Raw genomic sequence first — 20850 nt, forward strand, 5'->3', positions numbered from 1 at the left:
GTGGTATTCACTTGCCCAGCTGAATGGAGGAGGCTGTTCTGTGTGAATGTGGAGATGGAAAGGCTGAAGTGGGGCCACTCAGGGCCTTGGAGAGTTGCTCCCTGTTGTTGGAGAGGGCTGGTTGTAGAGCCTTAGCACAACCTGGTTGTGCTAAGTTCGCCAACGACCTCCTATCCTCCTATTCCCTAGTTCGCCAACAACCTCCAATCATCAATATGGCCTTCCACATTCCTGGAGAAGAAGGTACCTGATTACCAGGCACCAGATCCTTGCCACTCAGAAACAGAATCTCCCATTTGTAAATGAATGCCCTAACACCGTGCTTTATACCATAACTGAGAGTTTGTTAACATGACGTGGTCCCTGTGTGCCTGAACAAAATTTGGGCTCAACCCTTATTTTTTTTAACTCTTGTGTCTTTATTCAATTATTTCTTCCTTCAATCAGGCTGTGTTCTCTCTCTCTCTTTTTTTTTTTTTTTTCACTTTTACAGTTATCACTTCCTTGTTGTAGAAAGTGTACAGAGTGACACAGAACCCAACGGACACAGAACGCAGTTTTCTACCAGTTGCTCTTCCCTGTGAGAAGAACACATCTAGTAAGGGAAATTCTCCAAACCTGAGCTGTCCAACAGGGCAGCCACTGGTCATGTGGGTTATTTAAACTAATTAAAATGAAATAAAATTATAAATTCAGTTCCTCAGTCACGCTAGCCACATTTCAAGTGTTCAATAGCTATATGAGGCTAGTGGCTTCTGTATTGGACAATGCAGATGACAGAACATACCCATTGTGATAGTTAACTTTATGTGTCAACTTGTCTAGGCTATGGTTCCTAGATGTCTGGCCAAACACTAGTCTAGTTGTTGTTCCATAATGTAATCCAATATAAATTATAATGTAACTACTTTCCATAAAGTAACCTAATGTAATGCAATCAATCAGTCAATTGAAAAGGGAGTTTCTCTAGGGTGTGTTCTGCCTCCACAATGTAAGTAAACACTTTGACAGAACTTCACTCTGCATTCTTCCCCTCGCCTGACCTATGGATCTTGGGATACAAGCCTGTAGGAGTCTCCACCCTGTCACCTGTCCTACAGATTTTGGATCTTCCGGCCTTCCACAATTGTGTGGGCCAATTCCTTGAAATATATACATTATATATCACTGGTTCTGTTTCTCTAGAGAACTCTGACTAAGACATCCATCATCGCAGAAAGTTCTATTAGATGACTCTGCTCTAAACAAACTATTTTTCTGTCTGAAAATAGGTGACATTGGGATTCTTAAACCGTGGCATTCCCATAAGCCCAAAATGTTGAATGCAGGTTTGGCTTATAAACACTTTAGAGGCAGGGTCTGGGTTGCTACAGCTGACTCTGTAGAACCGCCCTAACACCCTCACTTGGACGGAGGTCCTTATGTTTTTTGATGATGGTATTGGTTCCTCAAACAAGTCTCTCTGGCTCTCTGACCCCAAAAGCAAGGAAATTACCCCCAGGGGATTGGAATTACAACCCAGCAGCCCATGGAGGCCCAAGTCCTGATGCCACCACATTCTGTACCTACTGGGTCAAGCATGAAGAGGTCCACTCCTTGCCCAGTGGAAAGAGCCACCAGCGTCGCGCTCCCATAGAGTGCGTAGCCAGCAGCCACGATGTTTCGGCCAGGCTGCAGGGCATCCTTCTCTGAAGGCTCACCCTCCGTGGTCTGGGGAGAGAGCAGAGAATCGTGTGTGTGACTGTTGTCTCTGGTGAGAACCCTTTGCCAGAGGCCTGGGTTTCTGATCTCCTTGAACCATTGGAGGAAGCCTCGTTCTCAGAATTCCCAGATGCAGCAACCGCTTCCAGAGGAAACTAGTTGCCATGTTAACGAATGGTTGTAGCTGAGCCATGGCAAAGGCCATTCCTGGATGTCTTCCTTATTTTCTGAACACATCTGTCTACATCCTACCAAGAAGAGCACTCCAAGATGATAAAACCACAGCCCCTTCTAATAATGGTAAGTCATGCTCCTTAATCATTATAAAAATAACTAAGATTATTGAGCCACGACTTTGTGCAGTAGCTTATTGTATGTCCTTAACAGCTCTCTGAGGCTGATATCTGCTGTGGGTTGAATTATGTCCTCCAGAAAGATATGTTGAAGTCCTAACCCTTATACTTGTGAACCTTATTTGAAAATAGGGTCTTTGACAATGTTATCAGTTGGCATGAGGTCATTTTTTTTTTCTTATTGTGCTTTAAATGAAGGTTTACAAAGCAAGTTAGTTTCTCATTAAACAATTAATACACATATTGTTTTGTGACATTGGTTGCCAACCCCACGACTTGTTAATACTCTCACCTTCTCCACCTTGGGTTCCCCATTACCAGCTTTCCTGTCCCCTCCTGCTTTCTAGTCCTTGCCCCGGGGCCGCTGTGCCCATTTAGTCTTGTTTTGTTTTATGGGCCTGTCTAATCTTTGGCTGAAGGGTGAACCTCAGGAGTGGCCTCAGTACCAAGTTAAAAAGGTGTCCGGGGGCCATACTCTCAAGGTTTCTCTAGTCTCTGTCAGGCCAGTAAGTCTGGTCTTTTTTTTCTGTGAGTTAGAATTTTGTCCTACATTTTTCTCCAGCTCTGTCCAGGACCCTCTATTGTGATCCCTATCAGAGCAGTTGGTGGTGGTAGCCAGGCACCATCTAGTTGTGCTGGACTCAGTCTGGTGGAGGCTGTAGTATTTGTGTTCCATTTTTCCCTTGTGTCTTTGGTTTTCTTCATTCTCTCTTGCTTCAGATGGGGTGAGACCAGTGGAGTATCATAGATGGACATTTACAAGCTTTTAAGACCCAGATGCTATTCACCAAAGTGGGATATAGAACAGTTTCTTAATAAACTATGTTATGCCAATTGAGCTAGATGTTCCCCAGACCATGGTCACCAGCCCCAAGCCCAGTAATTAGGTCCCTCAGGGAGTTTGGTTGTGTCTATGATGCTTCCATGACCTTGCCTTGGTCAAGTTGTGCTGACTTTCCCAGTATTGTGTACTGTCTTACCCTTCACTGTAGTTACCACTTACCTATTGTCTAATTAGTGTTTTTCCCTTCCCACCCCTCCTCTCCCTAGTAACCATCAAATTTCTTTCTGTGTATAAACCTTTTCATAAGTTTTTATAATAGTGGTCTCATACAGTATTTGCCCTTTTGTGATTGGCTTATGTCACTCAGCATAATACCCTCCAGAATCATCCATGTTGTGAGACATTTCAAAGATTAGCATGAGGTCGTATTGAAGTAGGGTGGGCCCTAATCCAATCTGAATAGTGTTCTTATAAAAAAGAAGAGACACAGAGAGACAGACAGAGGAAGGACAGCTGTGTGAAGATGCAGCTATAAGCCAAGGAAAGCCTGGGACAACTAGAAGCTGGGAGAGACAAGAGGCAATCTTTCCCTAGAGATTTCAGAGGGAGCAGTGCCAGGTTGACCCTTTGCTCTCCTAGCCTCCAGAACTGTGAGACAATAAATTTCTGTCCTTACAAGACACCTAGTTTGTGGTATTTTATTACAGAAGCCCTAGTAAACTAATACGGTATCATTAAGGTCTCCACTGTACAGATGAAGAAATCAGAACCTGAGTGATTGACTAACTCACTCAACATCACAAAGTGTCAGAGCTGGGGTCCAGCCCAGGCAGGCTGGCCCAGAACTCGTAAGCATTCCACATGCTGCCTTCGAAAGCCCTTCCCTGCCTGGCCTTTCTGAGGGCCCCTGTCTATAACCCTGAACATTCCCTTAAAGAAGCATTTCACTTTGACATACAGCACTAACAGCATCTTGGGATGTGTGCCCAGGAATGCGATTGTTGGGTTACATGGTAGGGGTATGTTTAGGTTTTTTTTTCCCCTAGAGTGGCTGTGCTATTTTACATTTCCACCAACAATATAGGAAAGATCTAGTTTCTCCATATCCTTGCCAACATTTCTATTGTCACTACTGTTTTATGAGTCATATCTGACTCCATGGTACATAGCAACAACAATAGATGTATGGAGTCCCTGGGTGGTTCAATGGCTACTAACTGAAAGGTTGATGGCTTGAGTCCATCCAGAGTTGGCTTAGAAAAAAGGCCCAGCTATCTGTTGTTGTTGTTGTTAGGTGTCATCCAGTTGGTTTAAACTTATAGCAATGCTATGTATAACAGAACGAAACGTTGCTGGGTACGGTTTCACCCTCACAATGGTAGGTATGTTTGAACCCACTGTTGCAGCCACTGTGTCAATCCATCTAGTTGAGGGTCTTCCTCTTTTTCACTGAGCCATGGTGGCATAGTGATTAAGAGCTCGGCTGCAAACCAAAACGTTGGTAGTTTGAATCCATCAGCCCCTCCTTGGAAACCCTATGGGGCAGTTCTACTTATAGGGTCTTATAGGGTCACTATGAATCAGAATCAACTCGATGGCAATGGGTTTTTTTTTTCTACTTTACCAAGCATTATGTCTTCTCCAGAGATTGTTCCCTCCTGGTAACATGTCTAAAGTAAGTGATATGAAGTCTTGACATCCTCACTTGTAAGGAGCATTCTGGGTGTACTTCTTCCAAGACAGATTTGGTCACTTGTGCCAACACCGTAATTCAAAGCAACAATTAAATTCAGTCTTTCTTTTTCACTGTCCAGCTTTCATATGCGTATGAGGCAATTGAAAAGACCCTGGCTTCAGTCAGACATACCTTAGTCCTTAAAGCGACATATTCACATATTCGCTTTTTTCAGACTTTGAAGAGGTCTTTTGCAGCAAAATTTCCCAATGCAATATATATCATTTGGTTTTTTGACTGCTGCTTCCATGGGCGTTGATTGTGGATCCAAGTAAAATGAAATCCTTGAGACTTCAATAGTTTCTCTGTTTACCATGATGTTGCTTATTGATCCAGTTGTGAGGATTTTTGTTTTCTTTATGCTGAGGTGTAATCCATATTGAAGGCTGTGGTCTTTGATCTTCATCAGTAGTGCTTCGAGTCCTCTTCATTTTCAACAAGCAAGGTTGTGTCATCTGCATATTGCAGATCCTAGCAATCTACTTCCAAAATATCAGCCGTTGAAAACCCTACTGAACACAACTCTACTTTGACACACATGGGGTCGTCAGGAGTCAACTCGATGGCAACTGTTTTTTGTTTTGTTTTGTTTTTTAAATCAATTAGTCTTAAAAAAGATAGTAAGAGTCATGATGGTGGAGTTAGACCACTCATTTGTGAATCTCTCTTCTGATATTTACTGGGTGGCTGATATTAACCAAGTGCTTGCCCTCTTGGCTCTTCTATTTGTTCATCAGAAAAAAAAAAAAAAAGAGTGATCCTAGCATCTGTACCTCCCTTGTGGGGCTGCGGCAAGGACGTACCTGGGAATACAGTCCATGCAGGACTGACTCCTGCTCAGTGGTCAGGAACGTTAGCCATGGTGATAAAACCAATGTTTAAATTCATCTTGAAGGCACAGCTGGGTGTCTTTTTTCAGACTCTCATAAACACTACACTGACCATTTCTTTCTTTTTATCCCTAAGCTGTACCTCAAAGAAAGAAAGAAACTCCTACTCGCCTATCTGATGTTTAACATTTGTTTAAAAAAAAATCATATTAAACCAATAATATAAATTGATTTGAAGTTTATTTAATACACGATTTGCAAATTGGGCAACAATCCTGACTAGACAGTCAAAGTGTTCCAAAGATGAAAGAACTTCTGAAGAATCTTCCACCCCTGCTACCGACACTGCCATGCAAACAGGCCAGAATGGTGTATCCGTAACAACTTACCCTAAAACACAGCTTGAACTTTCTCAGATGCCAAACAGTGTCCTTGCGCCATTCTCTCCTGCTCACTCAGCAAGTCTCTTTTTCTCTCTTCACAAGGAAAAAAAAAAAAAGAGAGAAACAACCTAGGAGAGCAAAGTCCCCTCTGTTCATGGTGACCCCATGTGTGTCAGAGTAGAACTGTGCTCTGTAGGGTTTTCAATGGCTGATTTTTTGGAAGTAGATCACCAGGCCTTTCTTCTGAGGCACGTCTGAGTGAACTCGAACTTCCCACCTTTCGGTTAGTAGCTGAGCACATTAACCATGTGTACCACCTAAGGACTCCTAGTTTTTCATAGGTTGCCCTTAAAAATGACGTTTATGCCTGACACTTGTGTAGCCATCCAGATTTCCAAAACCCGGTCCTGTCTGTTATCTCACTTCACCGTGTGTCTTAGCTAGTGCCGCTGTAACATAAACACCACTTCAAAGTACAGGAATTTATTTTCTCACAGTTCTGAAGGCTAAAAGTCCAAATCAGGGCGTTGGCCATGCCAATTCCTTTCTTGTAGGTAGTCCTGGGAGTTCCCTGGAGACCCTTACAGGGCACCGGTCTTCCCTATATGTGTGTGTCTCTCTGTATCTAATGTACTCTTCTTATAATTCAGAGGTGATTAGATCTAGAATCCACTGTACTCAGGTATAATCTAATTAACATAGCAAGGAAATCCTATTTCAAACAGGATCACACCCACAGGTATAGGGGTTAGAATTCCAACATATATTTTGGGGCACACAATTTAATTCATAGAATTAAATTAACCCATAACCTCACAAGAATTCTGTGGGGAAGGCAGAAGGAGAGCTGCCAGTTCAGTTCTTCCAATGGGGAACCCGAGGCAGAGACGGGTTTACAATTTGCCTACAGAGGCATGTCTAGTTATTGGGAGGACAGAGGCTGGAACTCCAGACTTGTGGCTCTCAGCCCAGGAACCTTCCAGGAAACCACCCCTGGAAGGAGGCTCTGCCTACCAGACCACCTACCCACCTTTCTGTAGATAGCAAATATGGTTCCGATGGAGGCCAGGCAGTCAATGTTGGAAGATCCATCCAGTGGGTCAAAGCAGACCACATATTTGCCCTAAATGAACAGAGGGAGGAAACACTCCATCAGGTTATCTTCCCATCATCACCATTTCTCTCTGTAAGTGGCTACTTGTGGCAGATAACTCTACATCAAAAAGAGATTTAGATCAACAGGACATCCTTATCAAAACACTCAATGATGAGGGGAGCAGAGTGTAGCAGCATACTTGAATTCTGCAGCTCAGGGCCAGCCCTGCCCACAACAAATTCACTGACACCCAGGCAGGGTGTCCCACCCACCACCAAGTAGCTCTCTTCTCCTTTCATGCTTAGAGCCCTGGTGGCACAGTGGTTAAGAGCTACTACTGCTAATCAAAAGGTCAGCAGTTCGAATCCACCAGCCACTCCCTGAAAACCCTATGGGACAGTTCTAGTCTGTCCTGTAGGGTCGCTATGAGTCGGATTATGAGTCGCTATGAGTTGGATTCAAGGGCAATGAGTTTCCCTTCCTACTCTGGCTCCGCCCTCCCCCCCCCCTTTGGTCTACTGGGGACACAGACTGGCTGAGTGTGTTGTAGGAGCCAGTTCTGACCCGGGTCACAGGGAAGAGGTGGCAGATAAACTTAGGCGACTGCCCAAAGCTGTTCCCAGCCAGCTCTGCTGGTGTCCCCACTAAAGTCGGTGATTAATTTATTGATCATTCTTGCTGGGCCTCTCCCCAGAGGGATTTTTTTTTTTTCAATTTTTGGAGCATTTTTGCCAAAACACCTCAGGAAATTCCGGAACAACATGTCAGGGCTTCTGGGCTATCCTATTAATACAAAAAAACAAAAACAAAAACCAAACCCTTTGCTGTTGAGTTGATTCTGACTCATAGTGACCCTACAGGACAGAGCAGAACTGCTCCACAGAGTTATTATTAAAACAGCGGGTAGCATTAATATGTCAGGAGAATACAGACACTGTTCTGGGTTTGCTGCATTCAGCCAACCTGCCTGATGTGGAGACCAGAAGACAGAGCAAGTGGGGTCATAAGTGTCCCATTTAACATGACGTTGTATTAACCAGTTGCCATTGAGTTGGCTCTGACTCATGGCAATCCCACGTGTGTCAGAGTAGAACTGTGCTCCATAGGATTTTCAGTGGCTGACTTTTTGGAAGTAAATCACTAGGCCTTTCTTCTGAGGTGTCTCTGGGTTTTAGTTAGGCCCTGAGCATGTAAACGGTTTGCATTGCCCAAGGACTCCCAATGTTTTATTACCAGTGTGTAATTAACCAGGAGACTCTGGTCCCCATCTCAGAGGGTTCTCACTGTCTGGCATATAATAGGTCTGTAAAAAGTCTCTGGTGATTTCTTTCTAGAGCCCTGGTGGCACAGTGGTTAAGAGCTCAGCTGTTAACCAAAAAGTTGGCAGTTCTAATCCACCAGTTGCTCCTTGGAAACCCTATGGGGCAGTTCTGCTCTGCCCTACAGGGTGGCTGTGAGTCTCTTTAATAAACTCTGAACCTGTAGGGAATGTAGACCCTCCCCAGCCATGCCCTGCAGTAGCCAACTCTACCATTGAATTTAGGCAAGAGCACACGGTCTGTATGATTCCTTTTCCAGATTAGTCTAATGGTTTGTTAAGGCAAGAAGAAATCTCTGCTGAACTGTAACCCCTTTGGGGAAGAGTTTGGTGGGGAGATGAGAAGTGGTGGAAGGGGAAGAGGCTGTGTGGCACAGCTCTTCCCAGCAGCAATGCTTCTTACTGACCTCTGCAATTCTCAGGCCCCCAACGAGGCAGCACTTGATGGGGTATACTCGACGAAAACCCACCTACGGAGGCGTTTCGGTAAATCACCCTGCTTTGTTTCCCGAATGAATCACTGCTCCACCATGGAGTCTTTTTTTCATCAGACAGCATAAGATTACCAACTAAAGAAGTATGCAATCCTTTGCTTCCAGAAAATCAGCGTTAAGAAATAGAGGGAAAGCCCAGAAACTAAAAAAAAAAAAAAAATTAAAGAAAAGCAAGACAACCAGACTCTTCCCAACTCAGTCGCACCATCTACTGGTAAGGAGCGGAACAGCAGCCCTCGTGGGCCGCACCCACCCTCTTGTCCTTGGCTGTGATAATGGCCTCTTTATTCTCTTCCGAGACCAGGACACAGGTGCTGTAGGAAGACTGGAGCATATTGATCACCAGAGAGTTGGATAACACGTCCAGTTTCTTCACCTCATCTCCCGTCACGTTCACGCTCCCCGCAATCCCATACCTGAGAAGACAAGAGGCTGAATGAAATCGCATAGGGAGACCTAACTCCCACAAAGAACCCCGGACACGGACTGTGTCCAGGATCTAAGACAAGGGTTTGGAAGACGATGAGTGTTTTCTATGCATCCGGCCTTTCCTTTCATGTCTTCGGGTCTCCAAATATAAATATAAAGAACTATATATGCCTCTCAGTGGTGATTCTCCACCTTGCTACTTTCACACCTTAGGGATATTGTCATATTTTCTCATTCTTCCGGTAACATTTACCGGCACCGGATGCTTTCCAGTCGATTCGAACTCATGGCAACATCATGTGTGTCAGAGTAGAACTGTGCTCCACAGGGTTTTGTAAGGACAAAGACAAACTGCAAGAAGAGGTTTTAATTGTCCCTGCTGAAAATAAGGAAAACGGCACCCCTCCTCCCCTGTTCCTTCAGGGTTCACTTTAGGGAACTTGTAATTTTACATTCTTTCTCTGCCTCTTTGAAAAGTAAATCTAAGGTGTTAGCTAGGACCTGGCAGCCATCTCTTTAAGGCTCACTTCAGGTAATCCCCTCTTCCCTCTGGTTTCCTAGAAGGAGATTAGCATAACCTCAGGCGGCCCTAAAACCAAATTACAAATTTACCTCTGGCCATAAAGATACTAGAAAATTAGCAATTTTATCTTCAAACGTTACTGTAATAGGTCGTATGCACTCAGCTATTAAAAAAAAAAAAGTTGCCATCGATTTGATTCTGACTCATGGCAACCCTGTGTGTGCTGAGGAGAACTGTGCTCCCTAGGGTTCTCAAGCCTGCGACATTTCGGAAGCAAATTGCCAGGCTTCTGGGTGGTTCCAACCATCAAGCTTTCAGTTGGTAGTTGAGCACTTAACTATTTGCACCACCCAGGAACTGCCCTCAGCTATGTAATGGGTCACATTTCTTCCTGCTTTTGCAATCTCTTCAGCAGATTGCCTTTGATGCATCACATTCTTGTTTAGTGCTTATTTCATAATAAAACGTTTCTTTGTCTTAAATCTTGGTGGAGAGATTTTTCTGAGTTGGGAATAGATTTTGTTTTTAATTTTATTTCCCCCACAGTTTTCTTTTGATAATATTTTGTTGTGTTTTTGATGAAAGTTTACACAGCAAATTAGGTCCCCATGTGACAATTTCTGCAGGAGTTGTTCAGTGGCAATAGTTACATTTTTCCCTATGTGTCAACATTTGCACTAATCGCCTTCTGAAATCCCAACAGTTTTCGATGGGTAATTTTTCAGAATTAGATTTCCAGACGTTTCATCTGAGGTGACTCCGGGTGGGCTCTAACCTCCAACTTCTCAGTTAGCAGCCAGGTCTGTTAGCCACTTGCCAGTGGCATCACTAGGGGGGTGCAGGGTGTACAGACCACACCAGCTGACACTGTCAGAGGGGATAACACCAAATGACTATCTATAAAATTTTTATGGAGTGGTTCAGCAGAAATTAATCTTTTTTTATAAAAACATCCCTGTAGGTAGTTATAACAACAAAATTTTTTTTCATAAGCGCAGTTTATATATATTAATATACCTACAAGGCTAACATTCTATGGTAATTTCGTCTTTGAACTTTCTGTGTGCTCTAGTCAAAGCTATTTACCCAATTACAACATTATTGTTACCCAACATTATTACCCAATTACAACGAGGCTTCTAGTCACATGATTTCACCTGTATGCTCTACAAATGCATGGTGTTGCCAGTATTTTTACAGTCAATGATTTTGTCAGATTTTCTGGTTTTTAGAGAAGAAAACATCCTTTGATGGTTACAAGGGTGGCGGGGGAAGGGAGAGGGATATTCACTAACTAGACAGTAGACAAGAATTATTTTAGGTAAACAGAGGTCAGTACACAATACAGGGGAAGTCAGCACAACTGGACTAAACCAAAAGCTAGGAAGTTTCCTGAATACAACCAAACACTTCAAGGAACAGAGAAGCAGGGGCTGTGGCCTGGGGACCATGGTTTCAGGGGGCATCTAGGTCAATTGGCATAACAAAGTTTATTAAGAAAATGTTCAGCATCCCACTTTAGTAAGTGACATCTGGGCTCTTAAAAGCTAGCAGGCAGCCATTTAAGATGCATCAATTGGTCCCAACCCACCTGGCGCAAAGGAGAATCAAGAACACCAAAGACATAAGGAAAATAAGAGCCCTAGAGACAGAAAGAGCCACATAAACCAGAGACTCCATCAGCCTGAGACCGGAAGAACTAGATGGTGCCCAGCTACCACCAATGACGGCCCTGACAGGGAACACAACAGACAGTCCCTGATGGAGCAGGAGAAAAGTGGGGTGCAGAACTCAAATTCTAGGGAAAAGACCAGACTTAATGGTCTGGCTGAGACTGGAGGGACCCCAAAAGACATGGCCCCCAGACTCTCTGTTAGCCCAAAACTAAACCCATTCCCAAAGGCAGCTCTTCAGACAAAGATTAGACAGGACTGTAAGGCATAAAACGATTCTGGTGAGGAGTGTGCTTCTTAGCTCAAGTAGACACACAAGACTATGTGAGTGGCTCCTGTCCGGAGGCGAGATGAGAAGGCAGAGGGGGACAGGAGCTGGTTGAATGGACGTGGTAAGTACAGGATGGAGGGGAGGAGCGTGCTGTCACATTATAGGGAGAGCAACTAGGGTCACGTAACAATGTGTGTATAAATTTTTATATGAGAAACGGACTTGAATTGTAAACTTTCACTTAAAGCACAATTAAAAAAACAGAAAAAATTTCTGGTGTTTTAGCTACAATATTGTGGTAATTCGCATGCAGGGTGACACCATGAGTTATCGCACTGGGTGACACCAACCCTAGTGACACCACTGCCATTTGCCCCACCCAGGGTCTCCCCACTAAGATTAGCCATTATTCAATCTAACTAAAATACAAACCTACGCTCAGCACTGGTAGATAAAGAAGATGGGAGAGGTTCTAAATTCAGACACACCACCATCACTGTTGTCTTCAAAAAGTAAAGAATCATGGCTTCCCTGCCCTAGTATCACAAGTATTTGTTAAAAAAAAAAAAAAATTTTTTTTTTTTGTTAATTAGCCTCAAATTGTGTCCTGTTGGACTAAATTAAAAATTGCCTTGCAGTACTTGGTGTTATTGGACTTAGAAAGAAATCTGTGGAGAGAGCTTACCTAATTTGATTAGGTTCCTCACTGCTGCCCAAGCAACATAAGGACCAGCACCACTATAAAAATTGTATCTGGAACATTTGTATTTTAGAAGGTTAATAATATGCAGAGGTCTCCCTGCTTCCACCGTCGCCCCCTTCAGGATGTTCTCAACCCAACAGTAGAAAGATGCTAAAGAGAGAGTCAGGTCACATCACCCTGTCTTGCCCCAGGTCAAAGCCCGAGTTCTCACGGTGGGCTATGGATACATCCATGGAACCTGTTTCCATGCTGACCTTGGCTCCTGCCCCTTTTGCCCTCATTCTGCCAGTCTCGGCCTCCTTATTGTTTCTGGAACAAACCGAGCCCCCCTTCCTCAGACTTTCTCCCCTCCAAAGCCATGGGGCCATCCCCTGACTCAAGATCATGTTGCCAAAATTAATGTCACTGAACTGTACATGTGAAGATTGCTGAAATGGGCAAATGGTTTGTTACATATATATTCACCACAAAAAAAAAAAAAAAATGTTCTCAGTAAGGACTTCCCTGGCCATGTACCTAAAATAAAATGTTCTCAGTAAGGACTTCCCTGGCCATGTACCTAAAATAACAGTCCTGTCCCCCCAACATCTTTCCTAGTTTATTTTTTCTCCTTAACCCTTATAATCATCACCATCTAATTTTTTTTGTTGTTGTTAATTTTATTGTGCTTTGTGACAGTTTACAGCTTGTACCCATCGGGCGGCCCTTGGAAACTCGATGGGGCAGTTCTACTCTGTCCTATAGGGTCGCTATGAGTCGGAATCGACTCGACCACAGTGGGTTTTAGTGGTTTAGGATAGTGCTATTCAGCTACATGCATCCCCTCCCTAATGGAGTCAGCTTTGCTCTTTCCCGAAGCATGCGTGGGGTGAATTCGGGATGGACTCAGGCTAAGGTACAAGGCTGGGAGTGGCATGACCGGGCCAGCGGCCAAGCTGAGGAATGCCTCAGCAACAAGAAGGAAAACATCTGGGCCTGGACGTGAAGTCCCTGGGAACACTGGCTGCCCAAGGACATGGGAGAAAACTATGAGCCTTGGTCCCAGCTGGAATGATATATAAGCTTATGTCCCTTGCTAGGCAGTTGCAGGGTGCTAAACTGGTCCAGCTGCCACCCTGGGCCATAGTCCCGGATGTAGGCTTCCCAATAAACCATATGTCATGATCGCTGGTTCCGGAGTCTTTCTTCCATCTCTTAAAGATGCAACCAACCTTCGGTTCAGGCGCCACTGGGTTGTTACACGACACAGCTCAAGTTAGTGTCTCATTCAAAAATTTATACACATATGGTTTTGTGATATTGGTTTTGTGATTTCTGTCCCACAATGTGACAGCACGCTCTCCCTTTCCACCCCAGTTTCCCTGTGTCCATTCATCCACTTCCTGTTCCTCCCCACCTTCTTATCTTGCTTTTGGGCAGGAGTTGACTATTTGGTCTTGTATATTTGATTGAGGCAGTTCTACTCTGTCCTATAGGGTCGCTATGAGTCGGAATCGACTCGAAGGCACTGGGTATATTTGATTGAACTAAGAAGCACGTTCCTCTCGTCCGTTGTTTGTTTTATAGGCCTGTCTAATCTTTGTCTGAAAAGTGGGCTTCAGGAGTGGCTTCGGTTCTGAGTAACATTTTTTATTGTCTATAAGCTCCGCAAAGACAGAGTTTGCTTTCGCCCGTTTTGTTCACTTCTATATTCTTTAGTATCTACAGAGTGAGGTTAATTCTTTTGCTGTTTAGTCATCGGAGTGTTCCCTCTATTGTAATTTTAAAGGTAGTTTGCATCCATATAAACACTTAAGATAAATGGTTGCCTCCAGCACCAACTTCAAGATACTTACTTTTGCAAACAAGGCTCTCTACCTTCTTCTCCACCCTCTCCCCCTTGCTGCGTGTCTCAGGCACTCCCTGCCTCACCATCCTGCAATCCAGCAGGTGCAAATGTCCTGTGGTTCCCTGCACCCCACAAGCTACTGATGTTAGCTGCCGTGGAGGCAACCCTGACTCACAGTAACCCCAGGCACAAAGGAATGAAACGCGACCTGGTCCTGCTCCACCCTCATGATGGGTTGCAGATCTGACCGTCTCATTGCGTGGTTTTTGGAAGTAGGTTGCTAGGCCTTTCCTCCTAGCCCACCCTAGTCTGGAAGCGCCATTGAAACCTGCTCAGCATGATAGCAACACACAAGCCTCTGATGACAGATGGTGGCTGCGCAGGTGAATTGGCTGGGCATCAAACCCAGGTGTCCTGCACAAAAGGCGAGAATTCTACCACAGAACCACCAATGATCACAAGCAGGTCCTCTCCTTTTCGCCTTCCCTGATGAATTTTTTATTTTCATGAATGCTCTCTGCCCACCGTTAGCTCCTTCCTCCTCACTCTCCTCACCCTCTCCAGGGCTTCCCTAATCCTGGCATTGCCCCCCCCCACACACACACACTGGGCACACCCTCATCTTTCCTCCACAGTAGCTTATGCTCCGTCTATGGGAGTGTCCCTCCTGCTGGATTGTCTGCTTGCTTCAGGTGACAACTGTGGCTTATTTGTCTTTGTTTCCACAGCGTGGGGGGCACAGATGTTCAATATATGTTTACTGAATTACGCAGAAAGGAAAGCTGGAAAGTCATTTCCCTTCCCCTCCTGTTCTTTTCTTTCTTTTTTTTATGCCATTTGTTTGTTGAAAGAATCTTCAGGGGATTTTAACAAGCATCCAGGGTTGAGAACCACTGATTCACCCATCAAGTGAAATAAAAATGGAGTTGTGTGGTTGACAACGCCCCTAAGACTTGTCTTTACCAAAACTTAAGCCTAGCAGTCCTGTAAATCAGGCCACACTCACTGACCAATGAAATCCTGACTGTGTTTCAACAGTAAATTGTATAAGCCAATCAGAAAAAAAGCTTCTTTTGCTTCCAAGTTTTGCCAATATTAGCTAATTACTGCGGGTACTTGGTAGAGTACCTTTTCACATGTGGTTTGGTGCTACCCAATTCGAGAATCTTCTTCCTGAATAAACCTCATCTAATTGGAGCACTCGATGGCATGGTTTTTGTCCCCCTGCCCCCCAGTTAATTGCAGCCCTCGTGGCCCAGTGATTAAGAGCTCAGCTGCTAACCAAAAGGTCGGCAGTTCAAATCCACTAGCCAATTCTTGGAAACCCCAGGGGCAGTTCTACTCTGTCCTATAGAGTCACTATGAGTCAGAATCAACTCAACAGCAAAGGGTTTGGTTTGTTTGGTTTAATAGACTACTTAAGGAGCCCTGGTGGCACAGCAGTTAAGTGCTTGGCTGCAGAACCCAGACATCAGCAGGAGAAAAATGTGGCAGTTGGCTTCCATAAAGATTACAGCCTTGGAAATCCTATGGGACAGTTCTACTCTGTCCTATAAGGTCTTTGTGAGTCGGAATTGACTTGATGAAACAGGTTTGGTTTTGGTTTAATAGATTAAGATTATTATTGACTCCATTTCTTTTGACATACCGTAAGCTGGGTACCATCTACCGTAAGCTGGGTACCATCTACCGTAAACTGGGTACTTAATTGTAAGCTAATTTCCCAGCCTCTTCCCTGACGGACAGCACCTTCCCAGGCCCATGCCCTGCCCCGTCCTGCACTCATTTGATGTTGGATGTTGGATGTGATGTGATGAGCCAGCTGCCTTGAAAAATGATACTGGTAGCTTGGCCTTGGATTCCCTGAATGGGGCAAACAGTTGGTCAGTTGATGCATTCAGTTGCTAACCAAGAGGCTGAAGGTTTGAGACTGCCCAGAGGTACCTCAGAAGAAAGGTCTGGCAATGTATTTCTGAAAAATCAGCCATTGAAAACCCTAAGGGGCACAGTTCTACTCTGACACACATAAGAATGTGTCACTGGCCCATTGGTAAGTGGTAAACCTGGCCTTAGCCTGGCTGAGTAGTTCTTTCTACCTTTCAGTTTAAAATAGTAAACAACACTGGATCATTTTGCACAGAGTTTAAAGGGACCACAAGCCCAATTTTCCTTTTAAAAATAGTATCTTAAAGCAGGTGCTGTTGGAGAATGAAGAGCTGAAGCGTGGAAGGCCACTCCAGGGCTGAGTGGAGAAACAGGCTCTCCTTCCTGCGTTGTGCCAACTTCACCTCCCCCCACCCTCCGCCTCCATCCCACCTCTCCTCAGCCCGCCGGGCTCTCTCCTCCCTTCAGGTGCTGTGCATCCTGCTGTGTCTGCCCTCCCCACACACTTCCCCCCAGACAGAAGGAAACTCCACAATAAGGCGCAGCTGCCGGACCACTGCTTCAAGTTAGGTCATGGGCAAAAAAGGGCCTTATAATCTGTAGGACAGTATCTTTTAGCATTTTAACCACGGTATTTACTGAAAATTTCAAAATGGAATGCTCAAACACTGGGCGTTAGAAAGCCATGGAGAGGCTTCCAGGAGCAAGAACTCACAGTAAAGAGGGGAAAACAAGAAGCAGAGGAGAATTTCTGATAACTTTAAAACTGTGTTTATAAAGGCTGTGCCTAAAAATGCCTTCCAAAAAGAGTAAGGAAAGAATGAGGGGCTTGTGGTATCCTAAACAGGGAAAGTGACAGAAATATGCGGAAATCCCATCCTTACAAGCGTAAGTATGTCTGACCCAGGACAGGGGGCAAACTTTTAGCTCTCTGAGAAGCAATTTCAGGGGCCTTTTAAAATAATTTGAGTATCTTGTTAGTAAGAAGGACTTTCCAGACAACAGGGCATTTCCTTTTGCCACCATGGGTGTCTGTTACAGAGGCAACTGGGAAAGGATGCCATCTGAATTGGCAGAATATGGGTTCCCTGCCTCAGATGCCCAGAAAATGTGTTATCCTGACATTTTGTTCCCACAGGCCGAACCTGCCACCTAGTGGTCAGTCTGAGGCACTGGCCAGCCAGCTGGCAAATTTCCCCAGGTCTGGGCTTGGTTGGAATCACGGTACAAAAAAACTAAGAAACAGTAGCCGTGGAGTTGACTCCAACTCATGGCATTGACTCAGTAGAAGTGTGCTGCATAGGGTTGTCAATGGCTGATTTTTCGGAAATAGACTGCCAGACCTTTCTTCCGAGGTGCCTCTGTGTGGACTCCAACCTTCAACCTTTCTACTGTTTTTCCACCACTCAAGGTCTCCTGGAATCACGGTAATAAGTAGCATTTGCTGAGCATTTATTATGGGGCTGGCATGGTTGAAATCATCACCACACGGACTTGCTAATTCTTACAACAACCCCATGAGTTGTTATTGTTAGGGTTTAATAATATCTTTCCCATTTTACAAATGGGGAAACTCAGGTCCTAGTGAGACTAATAGGAAACCCTGGTGGCACAGTGATTAAGAGCTCAGCTGCTAACCAAAAGGTCAGCACTCAAATCCACCAGCCACTCCTTGGAAACCCTATGGGGCATTTCTACTCTGTCCTATAGGGTTGCTATGTGTAGGAATTGACTCAACGGCAATGGGTATTTTCAGTGAGAGTAATTCATTGCCCTTGATCACAGGGTAGTAAAAGAGAAGTTAGATAAGCACCTTAATTATTTAATTCCCCAAGTCCACGTCAGAATTAACTGCCACAAAATGAGATTTTTCAGCAGGTCAGTAACAACCCCACCACAGCACCACTGCCCAGCCGAGTGTCCCGCACGGAGCAGAAGGTAGATGAGCCATGCTGTGGGATGTTGGCTACAGCAGGCCACGCAAGAGACAGCTGGGAGCATAGCGGGCCGTTTACCGGGAGGGCAAATTCACTCATTAGTGTCATATCCCAGCAGGCCTGGTAGGAGCAGCGAAGGACAAGTGGCTGAACCTGACATTCTCAAATGTGCAGTTTGGACATTACTGTCCAGGAAGGCAGTACACACAGCTGTAGCCATACACTGAGGGGGAAAAGCCAGCCATCCACATTTTTAACTTGGGATCCGTTACTGGGCCACAGAACCTAGATGGATAAATTCTATAATTATCTTGTGATAATTATATCTTGAGGCCCTGGTGGCATAACGCTTAAGAGCTTGGCTTTTAAACCCACCAGCTGCTCCTTGGAAACCCATAGGGTTCTACTCTGTTTTATAGGGTCGCTATGAGGAGACTCAATGGCACTGGGTTCTGGGTATGAGGAAGAATCAACTCGATGACGATGGTTTTTTAGCTTTTTTTTAATTATATAATGGACTTTGTTATTTCTTCTTTTTGGGGTTAAAAAAAAATTGATCTTTTCAACTTCTGAGAGAACCTCTGCTGGGTTAATACAAAGAACAGGAAAAGTTGAGTACAGACTCTTGTCCTACCTTCCTTTGAGTAATTTCTTAAAAATAGACTTTATTTTTTAGAGCAGTTGTAGGTTTACAGAAAAACTGTGTAGGAAGTACAGGGTCATCATATACCTTGCCCCACACTCAGTGACCCCTGTTATTAGCTTCTTGGTGTAGTATATTTGTGACAGCTAATAAACCAGTATTAATACGTTACGATTAACTTCAGTCCACAGTTTACATTAGGGTTCATTCTCTGTGTTGTACAGCAAACCAATCAAACCAAACCTGTCGGTGTCGAGCTGATTCCGACTCATAGCGACCCCACAGGACAGAGTAGAACTGCCCCACAGAGTTTCCAAGGAGCAGCTGGTGGATTCGAACTGCTGATGTTTTGGTTAGCAGCCAAGCTCTTAACCAGCTTGCCACCAGGCCTCCATGTGCATCTATTGACAAACGCATAATGCCATGTGTCTTCCTTGATAGAGTCACACGGAACAGTTTCGCTGCCCTAAAAATGCCCTGTGCTCCACCTGTTCATGCTTCCTCCTCCCTGAATCCCTAGCAACCGCTGATCTTTTTATGAAGACCGTTTCTTTTTGTCACAGACTTCAAGTGACATTCTGTAGCAGTAGCACACGCTCTGCCTCGTTCTGTGCGTGGGCAAAGTGAAAAAGAGAACAAAGTGGAAGAAGGTTCTGCTGTAAACTCTCTCTTCCTCCTCCTAGGTACCACCCAGCTTCCTGGACGCCAAGCGGAGAAGCTAAAGAAAGACTCACAGAGAAGAAATGAAAAATGTAGCCAGCAAAAGACTCCCTTCAAGAGTGAAAAAGGAGATTCAGGGCTTCGCTCTGCCAAGTTATCTATTTGACAAATGATTTCTAGTCCCTAACGTATTGGCAGAGTTCCTGGGTGGTGCGAATGGTTAAGGTGCTCTGCTGCTAACCCAGAGGTTGGAGGTTCGAGTCCACCCAGAGGCCCTTGGGATGAAAGACCTGGAGATCTACTTCCAAAAAATCAGCCACTGAAAACTCTATGGAACAAAATTCCACTCTGACATATCCGGGGTTGCCAGGAGTCGAAATCAACTCAACGGCAGCGGGTGGTTAACCTATTGGCGAAGGCTGCACTAATAAAATGCTCATGTCTGCAAAGAACATAAAGAGAAATCTCAACTCCCCGGGCTGTTTCTTTGTACAAAATATCCCTGTGCAAATTACAGGTCATGACAATTCCATATACTATTTCATGTAGCAAGTCACTGAGCTCTTAATCATGATGATCAATGATACCTGGAAAAATTATGTAGCTTTTGTCTCTATAGCGTGTCTTGAAGCAGTTTGTTCCTTCCTTGAAACAAGTTAGAGGCACCTTCATCAAAGTTGACATGACAGAAATTTCCAATGCAAATTCCCTCAGAGGCACAATTTTACCTATTGGGCAAATATCTTTCTCCCCTCAACTTTTTATTAAGAAAAATTTTAAACCTACAGAACATTTGACAGATTAGTACATTGATTGTCTGCCTGTTCACCACCTAGATTTGTGTGTGGGTGGGTGGGTGGGTGGGTAGGTGTGTGGTAACTCCATATATGCAACAAAATACTTTAGGCAAATACACTTTTGCCCTATTTCTTGCCCAAGCACCTGGAGCATGCACCACACCCCACTGCAGGGCCAGATCCCAACATTGCCACCTCCCCTCCCACCCCCAGGACTCACAGGTTGGCCAGGCCCGCCTTCCGCACCGCCGAGGAGATGGCCTTGATGGCCGTCAGCATGGAGTTGAGCAGCTGCGTGAGCTCCCCCGTACCTTTGGCCTGACGCCCCTTTTCCATCACATAGCGGGTTAGGGTGAGCATATCCGTCTCAAAGGGGCTTCTGTCTGCCATTGTGGGGGGTAATTTCCCAAATCCGTGATCCCTGCAGGAAGGCCTGTTTACCTCTATGGGTTGCGGCTTCTCAGTATTAAAGCTGAGGAGAAGCCTGTGCTAGCCACGCAAGGACCTTTAAGAAAGAGTGCCCCGACCCACATGGCTGAAATAACTGGACAAGCCCTCAAAGAAATCTTTGGCGTCTCTGACTGTGGAGGCTGCCAAGACTCCCCGAGCAGGCTGTAAATAGAACTGTTCTGCCCAGAGACAGGAACTACTTTCTCTCGAAAGATCCTGAGGAGCAACCGTAATTTTTGAGTCTTCAAGGACTCAAAAGGCTTATTCACAGGGCCCCACTGCAGAGCCGAGCTCCCCTTGGTTATAGGCGGCAGAATCAGCAGGTATCTTATCTAGGGCATAGGTCACGTAGTAAAAT

At 44.8% G+C, this 20850-nt stretch overlaps 1 protein-coding gene across 1 annotated transcript in view; it reads right to left on the reverse strand.

The window, feature by feature from the left end:
• FBP2 (fructose-bisphosphatase 2) overlaps window positions 1-20547 on the reverse strand; it is a 61838-nt gene extending 41291 nt beyond the window's left edge. Inside the window, exons 1-4 of the mRNA XM_049895730.1 lie at window positions 20263-20547; window positions 8948-9110; window positions 6817-6909; window positions 1570-1710 (exon numbers count right to left, since the gene is read on the reverse strand). Coding sequence (XP_049751687.1) covers window positions 1570-1710; window positions 6817-6909; window positions 8948-9110; window positions 20263-20432 — 567 coding nt within the window. The 5' untranslated portion in view covers window positions 20433-20547. The remainder of the gene's footprint in view (window positions 1-1569; window positions 1711-6816; window positions 6910-8947; window positions 9111-20262) is intronic.
• Window positions 20548-20850: the final 303 nt, after the last annotated feature.

Source organism: Elephas maximus, chromosome 9, assembly GCF_024166365.1.
Source record: "Elephas maximus indicus isolate mEleMax1 chromosome 9, mEleMax1 primary haplotype, whole genome shotgun sequence".
In the NCBI taxonomy this organism is placed as follows: Eukaryota; Metazoa; Chordata; class Mammalia; order Proboscidea; family Elephantidae; genus Elephas; species Elephas maximus.